Source organism: Callionymus lyra, chromosome 16, assembly GCF_982586985.1.
Source record: "Callionymus lyra chromosome 16, fCalLyr1.hap1.1, whole genome shotgun sequence".
In the NCBI taxonomy this organism is placed as follows: Eukaryota; Metazoa; Chordata; class Actinopteri; order Syngnathiformes; family Callionymidae; genus Callionymus; species Callionymus lyra.
Window position 1 is genome coordinate 18,922,455 of NC_141833.1, and position 19,551 is coordinate 18,942,005.

Sequence of the window (19,551 nt, forward strand, 5' to 3'; positions counted from 1 at the left end):
CATATTTGCACAAATGCTGCAAATATTTGCAGACTTCTGTCGTCAGGAAAACAACTGTGAAATCAGTCAAGATTCCAGTATTGACTGAGGATGAGAGGATACATTGGACTCCAGCAGCTTTTAAAGCTGATGTTTGGACATAGTTTTGTTTCAAAACAAAAGAAGCAGTTACGACTTCATCAAGAGTCATGTGGTCTGTAAATTCTGCAACACCAGAGTCAAGTACTCGACAGTACTACAAATAGATCCTTGTTACTACAGTATCACTACTGTTTATATCGTATTGTTGCCCCCTGATTCTTAATACGTATTGTATCACCAGATTCTTGCAATGCACACCCCTGCTATTTTAGTGTGGTGTTGCTCTTTAATTCTGTCTAGATTTAGACAAAGTTACATTTTTAGATTTTCCTGTTTCGTTTCCGATTTTTATGGTTACGTTCAAAGCTGCTTTTCTACAGCTCGTCGACCACAGTCATCAACACTTCTATACTTCATCAAACAGTTTTTTTTTTTTTTTCAAGCAAACTATTGTTAGCACATACAGTGACGCAAACATGTGGTCATAGTTGTTGGACTTTATATTTAGACCGAGGTTAGTAGAGTTTCAGCAGAAAAATGTCTCGACCACATTTCACGTATGTCGAGAAACCTTTTATTTGATGACTGTTTAGAAGAGCTCACTAGAACCACAGACTTTCCAGTGTGTCAGTCTTTTGTATCTCTTCTAGACATGTCGAGTTGTTGAATCCTTTTGCTACTGAATATTTTGAATATACTCTGTGTGTAATACGAATGTCATTTAACTATTTTTGCTATTGTATACGTGTTGATTCTGAACAGGAAGCCATTCTTTAAATGTGTGATTACTGTTTATATTTTATTCAGGGTGTGTATATCGGTAAGAATCTGGTGATGCGATATATTGTGATACTTTAGGAGCAAGGATACAGTATTTTTGTAGTATAGACGAGTACTTGACTCTGGTGTTGCCGAATGACTTGATTTGTTTTGAAACCAAAATATGTCCAAACATCAGCTTTAAAAGCTGCTGGAGTACTCCACTGTATCCTCTCGTCCTCAGTCGGCCCTGGGAACAAACACTGTGAATATTTGCATCTTAATAGTAGATTACATTTTGTTGACTCATCATGTTGTTATGATGAATACACGAGACAAAACGACAAGAAGAATGAACCTCCTGTGTGTTTATTTTCCCTACAATATTGCAGTCGGTTCATCTGGATTATTCTTCGACCCTCGCTCTTGACCGTGACCTTTTAAACTCTTTAATCCAGTGTTCCCTCTGCGTCCCACCGACTCTGACGCTCTGTTCCGTCCATGTGGCTCGCAGACTCCACGCGTCATCGAGGCTTTCAAGCGTCGCCGTCATCAAGACGTGGGTTCGACGAGGAGCAGGAACGTTCCAAGGTTAGCGTCGCAGCTCACAGCAGCTTATGCAGCAACTGAGCTGCTCATGAATCGCAGCGAACGCCAAGCTCTGGCCGCTGCCCAAATACCACTGTAATTATAGTCACACCCTCCTCGTCCTCCACGCCGGAGTCCACGTTTGTTTCCTGCCGTGGTCCTGAATATGGACACGGGAGATTCTTTACGACGACATGTTTACTACGTGTGTTGAGTTTCTCTATTCAGGAGAAACGAAGCTGCTTTCGTGACCTGCTGTCGACGACCTGATGTTAGTCGACAGGAGTGATCCGCGTCATTGAGTCTTGAGATTCGTTCTAGAAACTCGGTCCAACTTAACTCACCGCTCAGACCTCGAACAAGCATTTGAATCGTAATGACTGGAACGTGACAATCTGCTTCTTCCGCCACGGTTTTTCCAAGGAAACCTTCAGCAATTGAATTCCAGCTTGTAATACCTGATTTGTTGCGTCATGTTTTGGATTATTTTAAGAATTCAACAAACTTGCTCAAAATTGTTTTGATTTTTTTCCTGTTTTTGTTGACCATTGTAGCCCGTTTGAAAACTACCGGTAACATTTTGTTGGTTTCTGAATTTAGTGATTGTTGAAAAGACTGTTTTTTTTAGGTTGCTAGTATTAACTTGATACTAGATTTAATCAAGGTTTTTTCTTTGGTGGTGCAGTGGTTATGAACGGATGTGAAAAGTGATTTTAAAACGAGTCCTTGGTTCAGGTATTGTTCTTTGTGTATTTAACAGCAGTTTGGTCGTGCGTCATTTGGGTTGTATTATTGTTAAAGTATCTTAAAATTATAACTGAAATACAAAAGAAATGTATATGCATCACATTACAGGAGGCACCTTTATTTGCATTTCTTTTGTATTTAAGTGGTAAGTATTATTTCCAACACTGATGTAACCAAAGTGCCGGTTTAATTTAAAACTATTTGGAGGTTTTTTCCTCTCTTTTCAATCTCTTTTATAAAAAAGCGAGCGCTCAGCCAATTGAGCTACGCTGACTTTTATTAGAACCATGCTGAAAGGTATGTTCTAACGAAGGACATCTACTCTAAACTCCATGGTTTTTCCATTATCCAAAATGATTCTTATGTTTATTATTGTCCTACATTGATCATGCCAGCACTCGCCCAGGACTAGAAGCCACTGTGAATAGTACAATATGTCAACTATTATTTATGCTTTTAGACCAATTTAAATATATATTTAAATAATATGAATACGTAGAAAACGTACAGAAATTGTGCAACGCTCTGTACATTTGCACTGATGAAACATAAGTAAACACGCTGGAACACAGTGGAATTTTGACATACTTTTGTTTTGTATTCATGGTGACTCCCTGACGGAAGTTTTCATTTAATAGATGTTGCAGTGAAGTAGGTGTTGGAGACACAAGTGTTGTTTAAGTGACAATATTTATTTTGCTTAAATTGTTTGGAAGCATTTTTTAAACCTATTGAAACTTCATTTACTTGTTCGAATTCCAATATATGTATTTATTCGATTGTTACGGCTCTGAGTAATATGCGAGTGATCTGCCTGAACATGCTGAATTATGTCATTTTCTAATTATTGTTGTTTATTTTTGCTCCATTGAAAACAACCCCTTGAGGCAACAGTGCATTCATTCCTCAAACTGTTAAACCCGCTGACCTGACTATGACATCCTTAAACCCTCACTGACTGTATCTGGTGATCACGTATCAAAATCTAATTCTCTTATAATTAAATCAAATCGTTCTTGAATCGTATCGTGAGGTTATTTCATTGTATCGCGTTGTATTGTTCAGGGATTTCTGTGTCACTGCCAGTGTATCGTGATTTGTATCAAAACAGCCTTAGTCGTGGTGATATACGTCCATAATGCCGACATATCAGATTTTAAGATCCTGTCATTATCTGCTGAGCATCCTTTGTGGCGATTATTTCGACTATGCTGTAGCAAACATCGGTGATAACGGCGTGCAGCAAAGAGCCGTCAACTTTTTTGTTTCATCGTTTCTCTCGCAGTCGAGGCAAACCGTGGTTGCTTTGACTCTCGTAAGTCAATTTGGATCTAAAGTTCTGCCTAAAAGCTTCGTGCTAATGGTCGTGTGTTTGCTTTCGCCCTAATTGCTGCCATCGCTGGCCGGGTCAAGGTGTCACGCTGAACCGTCTCTCTCTCCGGGTCAGTCTGAGCGTCACGACCAGTGAATGTCAGCTGCAGAGAAGCTTAGTGAGGGATACGTGTTATTATTACTGTGAATATTGTGTATCGGTGTCACCGGAATACTAAACGCTTGAATTTAGTCTTTCAAATGTTTAAGCTTTGAGTTGTTTTATTGAAATGTAAGCATTGAATTATTACACGTTTAAACGTTTTTTTAATTCCTATATAATTCCAAAATACAATAATTGTTTTTTTTAATCATAGCCTTTTAAATGTAATGTAAAAAATGTTATTAAAGTATCGGCCATGATGTTTTGACAGGCCAGTACTTTCCACGTCATCACATGATCGCCAGAGCGTCGCATGATTGGCTGAGAGTTCAATCAAGTACCTCAGTAGTACTTTTGTATTATCTGGTAAAACTGTTATACATACATGTTTGTATTGAATTTAAAAGGCTATGAATTTAAGAATTTTTACATTTGTATTTATTTATTTTTTAATGATTGAAATGACAATATCCAGTCTTCACTTTTAGAATGTTCACATTTTAAAATTAAATTTCATTCACGCTTTCATTGAAAGGTTGATTTAGTTTTTTAATTTTATAATTCTATATAATTAATGGATTTCAATATAGTAATTATTTAATTCAATTACTGTATATAAGAAATTGAATGCTTTAAAAAAAAAAAGTCTGATGGCACTGATATACCTCCATAGATTATTTTTTTTTCTTTTATCTGTACTCGACTGAAAATAACACAACTGATGATGATGATGAAACATTTGACCGATTTTTAAAATGCCCGACCTTTGTCATGTGGGTGTTTCCCAGCCACTGCAGGGTCACTGTCGTACGTCACACCTCATCAGAGGGAAACTCGCCACAATGACGACACACTAAGAAATCATGATTCACGGTGAAGTTTCCTGCGTGTTGTTTTGAAGGTCATTCTTCAAGAAACACTCTTGTCGTCGCAGGTTTAAAGTCTCTTTACGCGACGCTTCTTCTTCTTCTTCTGTGACTCATGGACGGCGTCTGTGTCTGCAGGTGCATGATGAACCTGCTGCGCTGTAGCTGTCACAGCTAGTCAGGTGCCACACCATGGCCAAACCTGGGAGCGACAGAGATGCAGCCATGGTGGATAAGCAGGCGGGGAAGAAGGTGAGTTTCTTTTTACTTATTGAATGTTATCCCTGATCTGGACTTAGATTATATTTCTGTCTACAAGCATATATTTTATTGGGTTTTGTTTCGATTGTTTAAGCGCTTTGTGACCCTGGTCTAGAAAAGCGCTCTACAAATATTACTCACTTACATATGTGGAATGAAACGTTTTTTCCCACGTGTTTCGAAATTTTCTCACTTAGAAATGCAGTACAAATAAAGATATTTATTATTTTTATGAGCCTTTTTGACAAATTTGATTTATATTTTATTTTGTAATGCTTAATGGCTTTTTGTGTAGGTTGGTAGGTAGAACTTTATTGATCTCTCAGGAGGTCTTCTTTTGGGAAATTGTTTTTTTTCCCAATTAGCCACAGCAATACAGAAATTATTCATAAAAATAAGAACAAGAACAAAGAGAAATAAAGAGAACGAACAAGATGATACAATCTTAGTCTAAAGATAAAGAACAAGAACATAGGTCAAAGAAAAATTTAATATGCTATTTTACCTCAGAAATATCTTCCTTATTAATATATAATATACATAATGAAATAAATATTGGCCTTTGTGATGATCTTTATCTCTTAAACTTCTCACGTTGAACAAAAATAGTCCTTTGCTCTTCCTGCACTTCAATCAAAACATTGACAAAAATTTAAGGGCCTCTGAAAAGCATGTCACGGGCTGCAAATGGCCCGCGTGCCACAAGTGAATGTAATGCACCAACGGATTTAGGAAAGGAACTTTTTGATTCCACAAGTTTTGTTTTTAAATTATTTAAAATGAAGTTATAAGTACAGTTGGCATCAAAGACAAGTGTTGTCTTGAACATGTCTTCTAATACTTAGGTTACCTGGGGTTATAAAGTTAATATAATAATAGTTAGTAGCATTGATTGTGTTATGTTTGGTGTAGTTGTTTTGAATCTATTAGCATCTTCTCAGCAAGAACCAACACTGCGTCTCATTGGTGCAAAATTAAATGGGAATAACAAATCCAACTGTAAACTCACTGCGTCCAGTCAAGTTCCAAGGCTGCTCTTGTCCCTCTTATGAAAGCGATTCAACTTAAACTGCTCTTCATCATGAATAAAAGAGAAATACTTGCTGAAAGCTGCAAATGTCCAAGTGCTTTTTTTTGTTTTGTTGCTGCTTAAAAACGTGAAAAATACCAGCTTACTTTGTTTACCAACGTGTTCAGACTGTTGTAGTTTAACCATATTCGTTGATTCTGTCACTATTTAAATTGATAGCATCATTAAGAGATCAGAAGGTTTTTTTATCTTCATGTTTTTTAACAGTATTTATAATCGAACCTAAACAAAAGTCGAACCATGTGAAATGCGCTTCGTTCCGCCCGTGTGTTTTTGTATATCCGTGTCAAAACGATGACTCATGCTGAGTCACGGCCAGCAAAGATTGAGACGTGCATTTGTCGCACACACACATACACACACACACACACACACTCACACACACTCGCTGATCGTCAAGGAGTTTCAGCCACATGTGCCACTTCTGCTCCTCTCTCTTAGAAGCCGTTGCATGTGTTCACTTTTGTTCGACTCGCCCGTCGTGACCTTCTGTTGAAAACTCTGCTCAAGATCACATCGATCGTCTCCGGCCTCCTCGCCCGTGTTCAATTTCCTGGTCGACGTACAAATACAGCAATATATTGCAATGATTATTTTGGTCACGATGTTGTTGTCAATATATACTTTCTTTGGTTTATTTTTAAAGATAAACGATAAGCGTTTGAAAAGGCAGTAGAGGGTGTAAGGAAATTTCGATAATTTAAATATTGTAATTTTTTCAGGATTACGTATTGATTTTCAACAGCACCGTCGATTTTATTTACTTTCAAATCAAATTTTATATCATAGTTCTTTTATGGCTTATATTATATATTATATATATTATATATAATTACGAATAAACTTATTATCGTCGTTCATTTACGTTTTGCAATTAAATTTCCTCTCGATGGTAGCAAGTCATTACATCCTTTGACGCTAAAGGAACAATGAAATCCAGCAAGATCCCGACGATGACTGAGGACGAGAGGATACAGTCGACTCCAGCAGCTTTTAAAGTTATGTTTGGACATATTTTGGTTTGAAAACAAATGAAAGCAGTTAGGACTTCGTCATGTGGTCTGTAAATTCTACAACACCAGAGTCAAGTACTCGACAATACTACAAATATATACTTGTTACTACAGTATCACTATATATCGTGATTTGTATCGTCAGATTCTTGACAATGCCTCCAGAAATTGACCACTTCACTCGGCGCTGCTGCTTCTCTTTGCATCTGTATTTCGATGCATTTAATTCAGTTTAAACGACATGTTTCTCTGCTTAGCCGACGTTCACAACTCCAGCTGCAACACTTTTTTTTTTTTCTTTACTTCTGCCTGTTTTTTCAATAACTACACGTCTTCAAGTAAGAGGGTCAAATATTTTTCTGCTGCGTTTTCAAGCACTTCACATCAGAATTCCTGAGGTTTCTTTTTTTTTTTCCTTCTTTCCTCCCCAAAGCTGGCACATTTGTGTTCGACAGATCAAAGCGGCATCACACTGCAGACGCTTTCCCGCTGCCAGAAAATATATTTGACTGCACCAAAGCTCACGAGTAACCGCTGGCATTGGAAAGATTCTGCTGCAGATCAGAGAGCAAGTGCCAGGAAACTGGAGTTGGCAAACGCAACAGCGGGATATTTCTGATGTAAAGGCAGTGCTGCAGTTTACCTGGCACAGCCAGCATCTTTTTCTTTTTGTTGCTGCTCGTCTCTCTGTATTTCTGCTCTTAATATCCCTGGAATTCTGTCTGCACACTGACTTCATGTGGTTTCATTGTCAGTGTGATTTTTGACTGAAAAGAACATAAATGTGGAAGGTCATCTGCAAACAATATAAATAGTAGTTGAGGATTTATCTTGAACTGATCTTAAGTGGAAGTGGTTTTATTTTTTTAATTTAATTATAGTATATGTAGTATACTTCTCTCTGATCTCAGTTCTGGGGTCATCGGATACATTTAGGTAGGTAGGTAGAACTTTATTGATCCCTCAGGAGGTCTCCTTTGGGAAATTGTTTTTTCCAAGTAGACGCAGCAATACAGCAATTATTCATGAAAATAAGAACAAGAACGAAGAGAAATAAAGAGAAAGAACAAGATGATTTGTTGCTCAAACTGTTGACCGGGTTTAACCATCCAGATAAATCGGATAAATTCTTCCAAATCTGAAGCTGCCGTGTCATGCTTTGGTCAGTATTAGACCACCTGAAGTTGACCCCTGAAGTTGACCCCTGGCACTAAGAGTATTGTTACTCTAATAAAGCTAATATATTCAAGTAAAAGGTGGAAAATAAGTAATTTAAAACGTACTTGGAATAAACGTTTTTGTTATTTAGTGGGGGGTTCGGGTAGTCCTTTCAAAAATATGTATTTATATTTATACATTTTGCTATAACGAAATGAAAATATGTCAAAACAGTACATTTAAACAGATATAAGGTGTTTAGATAACATTCATTTTTTTGCTGATCTTTGAACCAGCCATTTATGTTTCTTTCCTGTTTAAGCTTGGTTTTATTTGTTTATTTTCTGATCTGAAACTGAAATTGTAGTTTCAAATACTTTCCTAGTACAATATTCACAAAAAAAGACTTCATTGTTAATTGTGTGACTTGATTTAAAGCAACTAAAATGGAAGTTTTGACGCCTGCACTGGAAACTGAGTTGTATAACTCGGTCTAGATCGGATGTTTGTCGACACAGTTATCGTTGGTTATAAATCTCTCCGTGGAATACTGAGGATTGATGCGAGCTTCTGTTTCAGCGTTTAAATATCTGGGCAAAGGTCATCATTTATAGGACGTTAAGTATCTGCTTCCCATCACACTTGTGAGAGTCGTACAGAAATGGACCTTTTTTTTGTTGTTGTTGCTGCAAACCTGTTTTTCTTGGGATTAACCTGAGAGTCAAATTCTGTAAAACTACTCTACCCTGGTGTTAAACTTGTGTGGAAATCCGAGCTCCTTCCTTCGCTCGGCATTCTTTGTTTCCACGCGAGACGCCTCCATCACGCATGTTTACACGCATGTGTAACCCCGTGTTGGCCACACCTGTCTGTTGACGCCCGTGTCTCCCTCGTGTCCCGCAGAGCAAAGACAAGTTGTCCCCCTTCACCAAGACTCCCAAGCTGGACCGGAGCGACCTGCTGGGAAAGGAAGGGAAAGTCAAGTCTTCCATGAAGCGGAAGCTCTCCTTCACCGCCAGCTCGCCCCAGACGGAGGAGCGCGACTCCGACACTGGTGAGGACTTCTTTTGTGCTCCTCCTCCCACAGACACGCTGCTGGCACGCCGCCATGACCTTGCACTGCCCCCTGGTGGTCTCGGAGTCGAGCCTGTAGTGTGGGATTATGAGGTCGTTGAGTTCGACTCGTTCCTTGGCAGATAAAATGTTTTGGTTTTTTTTTTCAATATTAAGAGTCTGAAATATCTATATATAAGATAAACTACATCAACACTGTGTAGGACAAGTCGTCAAGGTCGTCTTTAAACAAAATGGTGGGATATACCTTTTAAAGTACTTTCCTCTGCATGGAATATACCCGAAAACATTTCTGTGATATTGGACAGGGTAGTTTAACTATTATATTTTGACTGACGATTGTACTGTACAGTGAACTTCGACATGTTGCTGTTGATTTTTGATTTATACTTTGGTCTGAAATCTCTTTAAACACCTTTACTGTTGGAATATGATTGATTGATGGGGATACATGTTTATTTTTTACTTCTATGAGTTGATTAAAAAAAGTATTAAGGGGTCACAGATCTGGGATCCTAACTCACATCTGTAGTAAAAATACTAATGTGGGGGGAAATAAATGCATGTAAATACCAGATACAAGATAATTAAGAACATGTATTTATGCAATTGAAAAATATGAACAAAACAAGCATGACTAAAATGTTAAAGAACTTTATTTAAAGTGTTAAGGGTGGTCCGTTTCACAGTTGTTGTTGTTGTGTTTTTTTTTTACATTACTGCATATTGAAATATATTGTATGGAGTTGCAGCCTGGAATAGTAAAGGTCGTCGTCATTGTCACGCTGTTACAAATAACTGATGGATTTAAACAGATTTAAAAACACCCACAGAACGTATAACCGTTACCGTCTTACTTATGGTGCCAACAAAAGTACTTTTTCTACAGCCTGCTCTTTTGAGTGATGGTACTTTTGGTCGCCTCAATACCGTTGATGGTTGCGATTGATTGGCTGGGCGGCAAAGCATTGCGGGAGCTGTTCAGGTCACCATTGCTGAGAGGGTTATTGAGTTACTTCCTCGCAATTTCGTCAAATTTACAGTATGTTATCCCTTTTTTTAGTTTGTGAGTCAAGAAACGGTCCCGTTATCGCTTATAATTATATGTTACTAGATGAGCTAAACGTAAGCACAAAATAAAAGTGTTGCTTGACAGTTTTTCAATATAAGATAACGGTTAAAAGGCCCCCGAGGTCGTAGGTATAGCTGCGTCAGTGGGAAGGCGTCGGGCAGTTAAGGGGCCGACGGGGAAACGTTGCTGCAGTGCTGCTCGTATTTACAGTTCAGGTTCATCCTCCCCCGAAGGTTCGCGACACACATCCACGGCGTCTCGTCTGCCGCCGCCCCGTGTTTACGTCCTCCTGTGTGGTCCCGTGTCGTCCGACTCTCCAATTTAACGTTAGCGTAGCCGCGGTGTAATTACGCTGCGGCGGCTGAAATGAAAGATTTCCATAAGTGTTTCTGGAGGAGGACGGGAGACGAAAAAACCCTCTCGTCGTGATTCATAAATGTGTGTGTGCTTCATGTGAGACGAGCGGGGTGAGAGAGTGAGCGTTAACGCAGTGCTTTCTCACCCTTTCACCCCCTCCTGGCTCTCTCCTCCCCTCCCTCCCTCCCCCCCATCCTCCTCTGCTTTGCACTGTAGATGACTCAGACCCAGGCCAGTCCAGTGAGACCTGGGGAGAGAGATTAGTGCCTCCCTGCAGGATATACGCAGGTAATCGCTGCAGCCCCGATCCTCGGCGTCTTGCACCGGTGCTGCCGGGCCTGTCGTAAACACACACACACACACACCGACACTCACTCACTCACCTGCACGTGTGTTTTTTTTATGTTTTCCAAACCTGCATCTGCCGCAGCTCACGCATGTCTACTTTAGTAGCCGGTCAGCTACCACGGTGGGCCCCCCGGGGTTTTAAGGCTCTCTCTAGGAAACGCCGCCTTTTCTTTCCCCCCTTTTTTCTCAGACCTCGGACTTGTTATCTGGTGTTGCACGGATACAAGGGAGGAGGAAACTAACATTCAAACCTCTGCTTCCAAGTCACCGTCGCTCCGGTCGCTCCCCCTGATCCGTCTCTGTCGCTCTCTCTCCTCAGACAAGGATGGGCCGGACAAGAAGAGGGTGAAGAAGGAGTCCGGCGGGAAGAAGTCCAAGTCCTCCACCCTGTTGTTCGGGTACCCGCTGTCCGAGCGCAAGCAGATGGCTCTGCTGATGCAGATGACCGCCAACAGCCCAGGTTGGTCCTGAAATCGCATGACGAGGATTCATCTTGTTCCCCCAAACTTTTTCTCCACCAAGGACCAGTTTGACAGTCAAAATAAATGTTATAGAATTTGAGTTTCACTCATTTTCACAAGTTTATTTTATGAGTAAACGTCACTTAAAAGAATCTTTACACATGAAAGTCTTTTAACATATTCAAACAAAAATAAAACTATAAAACAAACAATAAAAAAACACAACAAAAATGTTGAGTCACAGACTAATGTTGGTTAAAAAGAAAACACCGTTCAGACAGTTATAATTAATCACCCTAAAGAAAACCATTAATCTGGAATAGAGGGCATTTAAAAACGATGTAAGGCATCGTCTGTTAGAATAAAAATTAACTTAATTAAGTTATAATCTTGTTTAGTAAGTGGATTTATGATTTTACATTACAATGTACGATGAAATACACGCTCAGCTTGGTTTTATTGGTTTAATTACACTTGTTAAAATCTTTTTACAGGCTTCCTGTCTAAACCTGGTCTAATTCTGTTGTTTTTGGTTTATAAATGAGCTTATCTTGATATAAATCTCTCGCTGTGGTGAGACTTCACCTCCACGAGCTCATTATCTCTCCGTCTGAGCAGAAAGCATTAAAGCGTGTTGTTATGGTCGGCACTTGTTAGCAGTGGTCACTTATTATACGCTGTTCCCCCGTCCACCTGTTCCTTCACCCCAGTGAGACGCTATAATAAGTGGCTCCATGTCGTCCAGTCGGAAGTGTTTCTTGTGCATGATGGGGTTGAGGCGGCTCGGCCTCTCGCCCTGTGCAGCTGGGAATCTATGCTTTGTCTAACGGGTCACATCAGTAATGGAGAAATTAGAAGAATCCACTGAACAAAAATCAGCATTGAAGTATTTTACATGTAGTTAAAAGGTTTCAATTTGGGCTGAAGTGTAGCCCGTGGTGGCCAGAAGTTGACCTTTGACTCTTTCTTTGCATGAGGAATGTTTCCTCCCCTTTTGAAAGTAAAATGCATTTAGGTCATTGAAACATGTTTTTGCATCCATTGTTATATAATGACTTGTATTTAATTGAACTTTCAGTTGCAGTTTTTGTTAGTCTTGTTATCTTTTATAAAAAAAAAAACCATTTAACTATTAAAGGTTCAAGAAGGTTTATCGTCATCAAAGTCTATTTGCAGCTTAAAAATGAGTTATTTTCTTATCTTTAGAGATGTTTATGAATTTTTTTAGTTAATATAATAAATAAATGTTAAGAAAATGATAAACTGGGAAATATAAATACTATTGAAGGACATTTATATATGATTAAAACAACTCTTCCATTTTCTAAGGAAAAAGCAATTAAAAATGTGAATTAACTTTTGATACAAATCTAAAATAAAATGGCTAATTGACTGTTAATGTTAGAATGACGATAAGCAGCTGAACCGTTAAAATTCAGAATCAGAAAAATAAATAATTTTTGACTGTTTTGATTTGCATCTTGAGAGAGAGTGCGATCTGCACCAAGTTCTTCTTTATGTGAATTAAACGAGCGAATCCGTACACGACTATAATGGTTTCATGTTTTAGGGAAATTAAGAGGGATTTATTTTATGTTATTAGCATCACATTTGGCTTTAAGATGAGTAAGAAATGGAGGGCGATACAAGATGATGCAGGGATTGTTTTGAAAGTGTTTGTCTTGAAAGAACTCTGGTGGTTCAGTTTAACAAAAGCTAGAAATAAGCAAGAGTTTGTGGATTCCATGGGGGGTTTATGAACGGAGAGACTGGAATGACTCCCTGCGACGATCAGTTTCTCACCAGAGTCTCTTCCTCTTTGGACAGATTCCACCCCGAGCCACCCGTCACAGACCACCCCGGTGCAGAAGCGAGTCCCCAGCAGCGCCTCGTCACGGCAGAAGGATAAGGTCAACAAGAGGAACGAGCGGGGCGAGACCCCCCTGCACATGGCGGCCATCCGCGGGGACGCCAAGCAGGTCAAGGAGCTCATCAGCCTCGGCGCCGACGTCAACGTCAAGGACTTCGCAGGTGAGACATCCTCGGGACTTTTCGTTCGTCTCGTTGTCTAACGTGGCTTCTGTGTCGGGCAGGTTGGACGCCTCTGCACGAGGCCTGCAATCTGGGGTACTACGACGTGGCCAAGGTCTTGATCGCAGCAGGAGCCGAGGTCAACACTCAGGGTCTGGACGACGACACGCCGCTGCACGACGCCTCCAGCAGTGGACACACCGACGTAAGGACCAGAGAAGCACACAGAGAGTGCATACCTCTGCCAAGGAGCCAGGGTCATGACTTTCTGATAGTCCTGGTGCACTCGTATGGAAATTTATCATCAGAATATTGAATTTAATGTTGACTCTTTGATTATTTTTATTGTATTGTTGTTGTTTTTTAAGCATTACATTTATTTAAATAATTTCATTCCATTATTTCTATATGGGAAAAGTTCAATTTGTTTTTATTTAGTAGTTTAGTTTTTTTTTTTATTTAATATTTCGAAATGAATGACATTTTCTTTTACATGGTTTAATATTCTTATTCTAGTTATACCAAAATAACTCTTACTATATTCATTGGTTTTTATTCATAGCCTTTTAAATTCATTATAAAAAAAGTGGTCACATGATCATCTACATGTCACATGATTGGCTGAAAGTTCAGTCAAGTAGCTCTGTACTCACCATACCGCACTTTTTATATTGAATTTAAAAGGCTACGAATTAAAACCTATTGAATTTGGACATATTATTTTATTCATTATTTGTATTGGACTATTCAACTCTATTTGTAAGAATTATTAATTTTTGTATTCAATAGTTTTTATAAAAGCAAGTAACCCAACCTTAATATACAAACAATTGAATTGAATTATTTTAAATTATAATGAACTACTTAAAAAGAACATTTCATTAAAGAAAGTTTCAACATTTAAAAGGTTAAATTCAACTGTTCGATATTCTGATGACGCTGATATTCTTCCATGCACTGGTTTAAGTCGACACCTTTCAAAGTCCAAGATGAAGACACCGAGTTGACCGATGACATGTTGCCGTCGCAGATCGTGAAGCTGCTACTGAGGCACGGCGGCGACGCCTTCCAGGCCAACAAGCGCGGCGAGCGACCGGTGGACGTCGCCGACTCTCAGGAACTGGAGCAGCTGTTGAAGGGAGAGTTGGCGCTTTCAGAGCCAGAGGACAGTTCCTCAGGTAACATCTCTCTTGATCTTATACATCCTCGATTTAACCTGTGCGCGTTATTTTACAGCCAACACTGTATCTTTATAATGACATTTATTGTTGTTTTTTATGTGCATGTTTATCCTGCGTTAAGTATTTGATCTGTACACACTATACTATACTACTATACACATTAGAATGTTTCACTGGCCACTAAAATAACTTCTTCTTAACAGAACCTTGTTTGACATGTATTGAGGTTATTGTTTTTAGTGGGTTTTTTGTTTTTAATATATTGAAAGATTCAATTCGTCTTTTTAATAATTGGATTAAATAAAATGTGACTATTTTTTAAAATGAACAAGACAATGTGAACACGATGTTCTTTCTTATTCCCCCCCCACATAGTTTAATATTCCTATTACAATAAATAAATAAAGTTATTAATTATACATTTTATTTGAAGCCTTGTAAATTAAATATTGTCTGGTGGCTCTAGTGTACCTTTACAAATAAAAATGACTCGCTTATTATTATAATATACTTTTATTGAATTTAAAAAGCGATGAATAAAAAATGCTGAATTTAGAAATTAAATATTTAGGGAAATTATTGGTATTCAAACCATGTTAAAAATATATATATTTGAATTTTTTTTATTTTTTTATTTAATAATTCAAAAATAAAAAACAAATTAAACATTTAAATTGATTAATCAAATAACTTCAATAAATTATTAAAATACAAAAACATTTCCAAATTTCCACATTTAAAATGTAAAATCTAACCATTTAATTGTTAATTGATCTAGAGTTTTTTGCACTTTTATCTAGTGTTGGTTTGATCCGGACATATATAAATGATATAACACTATAAATATCTAAACCCCGTTTGCTTCCCGTGTCTCGCCTGCAGAGTCGGAGGATCCGCCATCGGTGAATCCCTCCAGCATCGACGACAACATGGAAGACTCCGACACGGAGAAGGACTACGACGGGAAACCCTCGACCAAATCCTCCTCCATCGTGGGCCTGGACGAGTACGAGTTCAAGGACGAGGAGGAAGAGGAGGATCTGAGCAAAGCCCTGAACGACAGACACATCCTGCGGCGAGAGCTGAAGGAGAAGGAGAAGGAGAAGGAGCGCAACAACGTGGCTGCCAAACCCAGCTGCAAAGACTCCGCCTCCAAACCCAAAAGGCCGAAAGCTCCTCGGGTCCAGTGCGCCTCGGACACGTCCAGCGACGAGATGGAAAGCATATCGGAGAGAAGGAACTCGCCCACGTGTTCCCAGAGCTCGGAGAGCTTCAAGGTTGATGCGAGGCCCAAGAAGGACGGCGAGCAGAAGGGCAAACTCAAGAAGAAGAACAAGAGCCAGATCAAGAACAAGGAGAACCAGGAGGACGGGAAGGAGAACAGCAAGACGCTGGTCCTGTCCATCGTGTCCGAGACCTCGGAGAAGGGCCGCGAGGAGGATTCCTTCAAGATGTCGTTCAGCCCCAAGGACGACTCGTCCGTCCACCTGTTCCACCTGTCGTCCATCAAATCCCCCAAACTGAACCACAGCCTGAGCGACAAGCAGACGCCGCTCAAGCAGGAAAATACTAAGATCCCCGTCAGCGACGCCGCGGAGAAGTTCAACCACTACACGGACGGAGACTTCTGCACGGAGGGATCCAGCACCAAAGGTTGCAAGCACAAGGAGAAGAGCAAGCACCAGCAGAGGGACTCGCACGCCGCGCTGGACGGCGACGACGGGCGCTCCAGCCCGTGCAAGGACGGCGTGGACGGCGCCGACGCCGCCTCGCGGAAACAGGACCCGGACGGCAAAGTCGTCAAGAAACACAAACTCAAACACAAGGAGAAGGACAAACACAGGCGGGAGCACGAGGCGGAGCGCAGCCGCCACAAGCAGAAGGAGGCCCGGAAGGACGGCCACAGGAATCTGGAGTTCGACCGAGAGTTCTGGAAGGAGAACTTCTTCAAGAGCGACGACACCGACGACTCGGCCAAGAAGGACGGCGAGGACGCCGGCCAGAGGACGGCCGACCCGTCAGCCTTCAAGGACGACAGGAACTCCCGGGAGAAGCACTCGAGCGGGAAGGAGAAGCGGCAGCGAGACGAGCGAGACAAGCCGGCGAAGAAGGAGCGGAAGGACTCGGCTTGTAAGGAGGAGAAGCCCAAGGATTGGAAGCAGAGCGAGCGTGACGAGAGGTCCGAGGGCCGGACTCCAGAGGAGCCGCCGCTGCAGAGCCTGAAAGAGGAGACGGAGGAGAAACCTGTGAGCGCCGTCGCAGCTGATCACGAACAGCTGGAGCCGCCGGAGAAGGGCTCGTGCGAGAGGCCGGACAAGAGGCCTCCGGGAAAAGAGAGGGATTTGGAGAAAATGGAAAGAAAGCATGCGGACAGGGAAAAGAAGGTGAAAACCGAGCACTCGGAAAGAGCTGAGTCACAGAATTCGGTGGATCGCTGGAAGGAAAAAGAGCGAGCCGGGATCCTCTCCTCCCACTCGCCCGGAGATAAAAACTACAAGGAGAGCGAGAAACCCAAATCCTTATCCGCGGCGAGGAAGCACGACGACGGCAGGAAGAGCAAAGATAAGATGGACAGACGCTCCGATAAGGAGCGGCAGGAGAGGGAGTGCAGCGTCGATCACAGGGACCGGGACCGGAGCAGCTCCGACAAGAAGGGGAGGCCCGTCGAGAAGATGGCAGATCACGGCAAGAGTGAGCGCTCCAGGGAGAAGGAGTGCGAGAGGAGGAGGAAAGATAAGATCCGCGACGGGAACCTGTCGTCCGGCTCCAATCTCAAGTCGCTGCTGGAGGAGAAGAAGAGCCATCAGTCCGACAAGAGTTCCTCCCTGAAGACCAAGGAGGAGGTCACCAGGACCCCGGAGAAGGACCGGCGGGAGCGGGACCGCGATTCCGACCGACACAAGGAGCGGCACAAGGAGCGCCCCCAGCAGGCCAAGGTGGGCAAGTCCAAGTCGAGCGACTCGGACGCCAAGACGAAGTCGTCGCTGTCGTCGCGGGACTCGAAGCCCAAGGAGAAGCGCCTGGTGAACGACGACCTGATGCAGACCAGCTTCGAGCGCATGCTGAGCATGAAGGACCAGGAGATCGAGCAGTGGCACCGCAAGCACCTGGAGAAGATCAAGCAGAAGGAGCGCGAGCGGCTGAAGCAGAGGCCGCCCGCCGAGCCCGGGAAGTCCAAGCCCCCCAAGGACCGGACCAAGGCGGACGTGTGTCTGAGCAAAGAGCTTCTGCGCTCCAAGAGCTCCGAGGCCACGGAAGCCCACGCCAGGGAGAAGCCCGTGAAGGACGGGGCCAGTCCCAGGACCCTGTCCCTGGACGGGAAGAGTCTGAAGGTGATCTCCGCCGTGGAAAACTGCCTCACCAGGTCGCCGCGGCCCGAGGGCGACCGCTGCGGGTTCATGTCCCGGTCGGTGTCCCTGGTGTCCGTGGCCAGCTCCGAGGACTCCTGCCAGGCCACGCTGACGCCCAGACCGGCCGAGTACGACTCGGACCTGCACCTGGAGTCCTCGGATATGCAGTCGGCGTTCCTGCAGTCGTCCCTGGTCATCCAGGCCACCAGATCCCCGTCCCTGCTGGACAAGGACTGTCTCCCGGACCCGTCCGGCCGGACGCCGTCGGCGGCCAGACACGAGTCCCCGTGCCTCAGAGCCATCCTGGACGAGGACGCCAACTCGCCCGCCGAGGTCCTGGTGGACGACGTTCCTAAGACGACCACGACGGCGGCGAAGGAGGAGGAGCCGAAGAAGAAGGAGGCGGCGGTGGCAGCTGAGGAGCCGCAGAAGAACCCAGAGCCTGAGGAGGCGCCCATGATCTGCCCGACCACACCAGCAGCGATAGAGGATCCGGTTCAGAACCTCAAACCCGCTCAGTCCGCATCGAGCGTCGCTCCGCCCGAGTCGACCCATCAGAACCTCGTCCAAGCGGAACCCGTGAAAGTCGAGGGTCCCGTCAACGTCCCGGCGTCACTCCCGACGGACTCGACGGAAGCGACAAAGACGGATCTTCCGTCTTCACTCGTGGAGACGTCGCAGCCGACGGAGTCGTGTGCGGCGCCACCTGCTGACGTGACGGCAGAAGCGCAGGACGTGGAGGTCGTGGAGCAAAAAGGCAGCGATCCGTGCGAGGTCCTGCAGGCGGAGGAGACGACCCCGAGCGGCCCGGACCTTCTCGCTCCGGCGGCAGCAGAGCCGCCCCAGGGAGGCGTCGACATGGAGTCCAAGGGCACACCAGAGGTCACGGAGGTCAACGCTCCCGACGCCCCGAAGGAAGCCGAGGACGAGGAGATGACTGTGCAGGACACGGAGAGCTCCGTCGCAGCGGCGCCGCCCCCCGAGGAGGAATCCACGGGCTTTCCAGAACCTCCCTCCGAGCCCATGGAGGTGACGCCGGCCGAGGAGAGGTCCGAGTGCGCTCCCCCCGAAGACCAGCACCTGCCCTCGGCCCAGCAGTCGCTCCAGACGGACGTCAGCAGCAGCAACACCACGTCGGGAAGCTCCTCGCCGCAGTCCGGCGACCAGGAGTCGGACTCCTCCGGGACCAGGATCAAGATCCGCTCGTCCGAGGAGGAGGCGGACCACCTGCACGTGCCGCACCCGCGCAAGAGGAAGATGCTGCGGGTGTCGGCGCACCCGCTGAGCGCCGCCATGCAGCCGGAGAAGGAGCACCTCGGCCACCAGTCGCTCGCCGCCATCGTGGACGCCGTGAAGCTGGAGGAGATCGAGCCGTACCAGACGGAGCGAGCCAACCCCTACTACGAGTTCCTGCACATCCGGAGGAAGATCGAGGAGAAGCGCAAGGTCCTGTGCAGCGTGGCGCCGCAGCCGCCGCAGTACTACGACGAGTACGTGACCTTCAACGGCTCCTACCTCCTGGACGGGAACCCCTTGAGCAAACTCTGCATCCCCACGGTGAGGCTAATGAAAATCAATATTTTATTTTTATTTTTTAGTGATTTCAACTATTATATCGACATTTTTAAATGTAATTTAAT

General features: G+C 43.5%; 1 protein-coding gene across 3 annotated transcripts in view; it reads left to right on the forward strand.

The window, feature by feature from the left end:
- The window catches only part of ankrd12 (ankyrin repeat domain 12), a 36,857-nt gene that overhangs the window by 15,375 nt on the left and 1,931 nt on the right, over nucleotides 1-19,551 (forward strand). For 2 of the 3 annotated variants that reach the window (XM_087810881.1, XM_087810882.1), the window contains exons 2-9: nucleotides 4,654-4,767; nucleotides 8,941-9,091; nucleotides 10,757-10,828; nucleotides 11,208-11,348; nucleotides 13,177-13,380; nucleotides 13,443-13,585; nucleotides 14,411-14,558; nucleotides 15,444-19,468. In XM_087810881.1, coding sequence (XP_087667007.1) covers nucleotides 4,708-4,767; nucleotides 8,941-9,091; nucleotides 10,757-10,828; nucleotides 11,208-11,348; nucleotides 13,177-13,380; nucleotides 13,443-13,585; nucleotides 14,411-14,558; nucleotides 15,444-19,468 — 4,944 coding nt within the window. In that variant the 5' untranslated portion in view covers nucleotides 4,654-4,707. The remainder of the gene's footprint in view (nucleotides 1-4,653; nucleotides 4,768-8,940; nucleotides 9,092-10,756; nucleotides 10,829-11,207; nucleotides 11,349-13,176; nucleotides 13,381-13,442; nucleotides 13,586-14,410; nucleotides 14,559-15,443; nucleotides 19,469-19,551) is intronic. The other variant, XM_087810883.1, reaches the window with a different exon arrangement.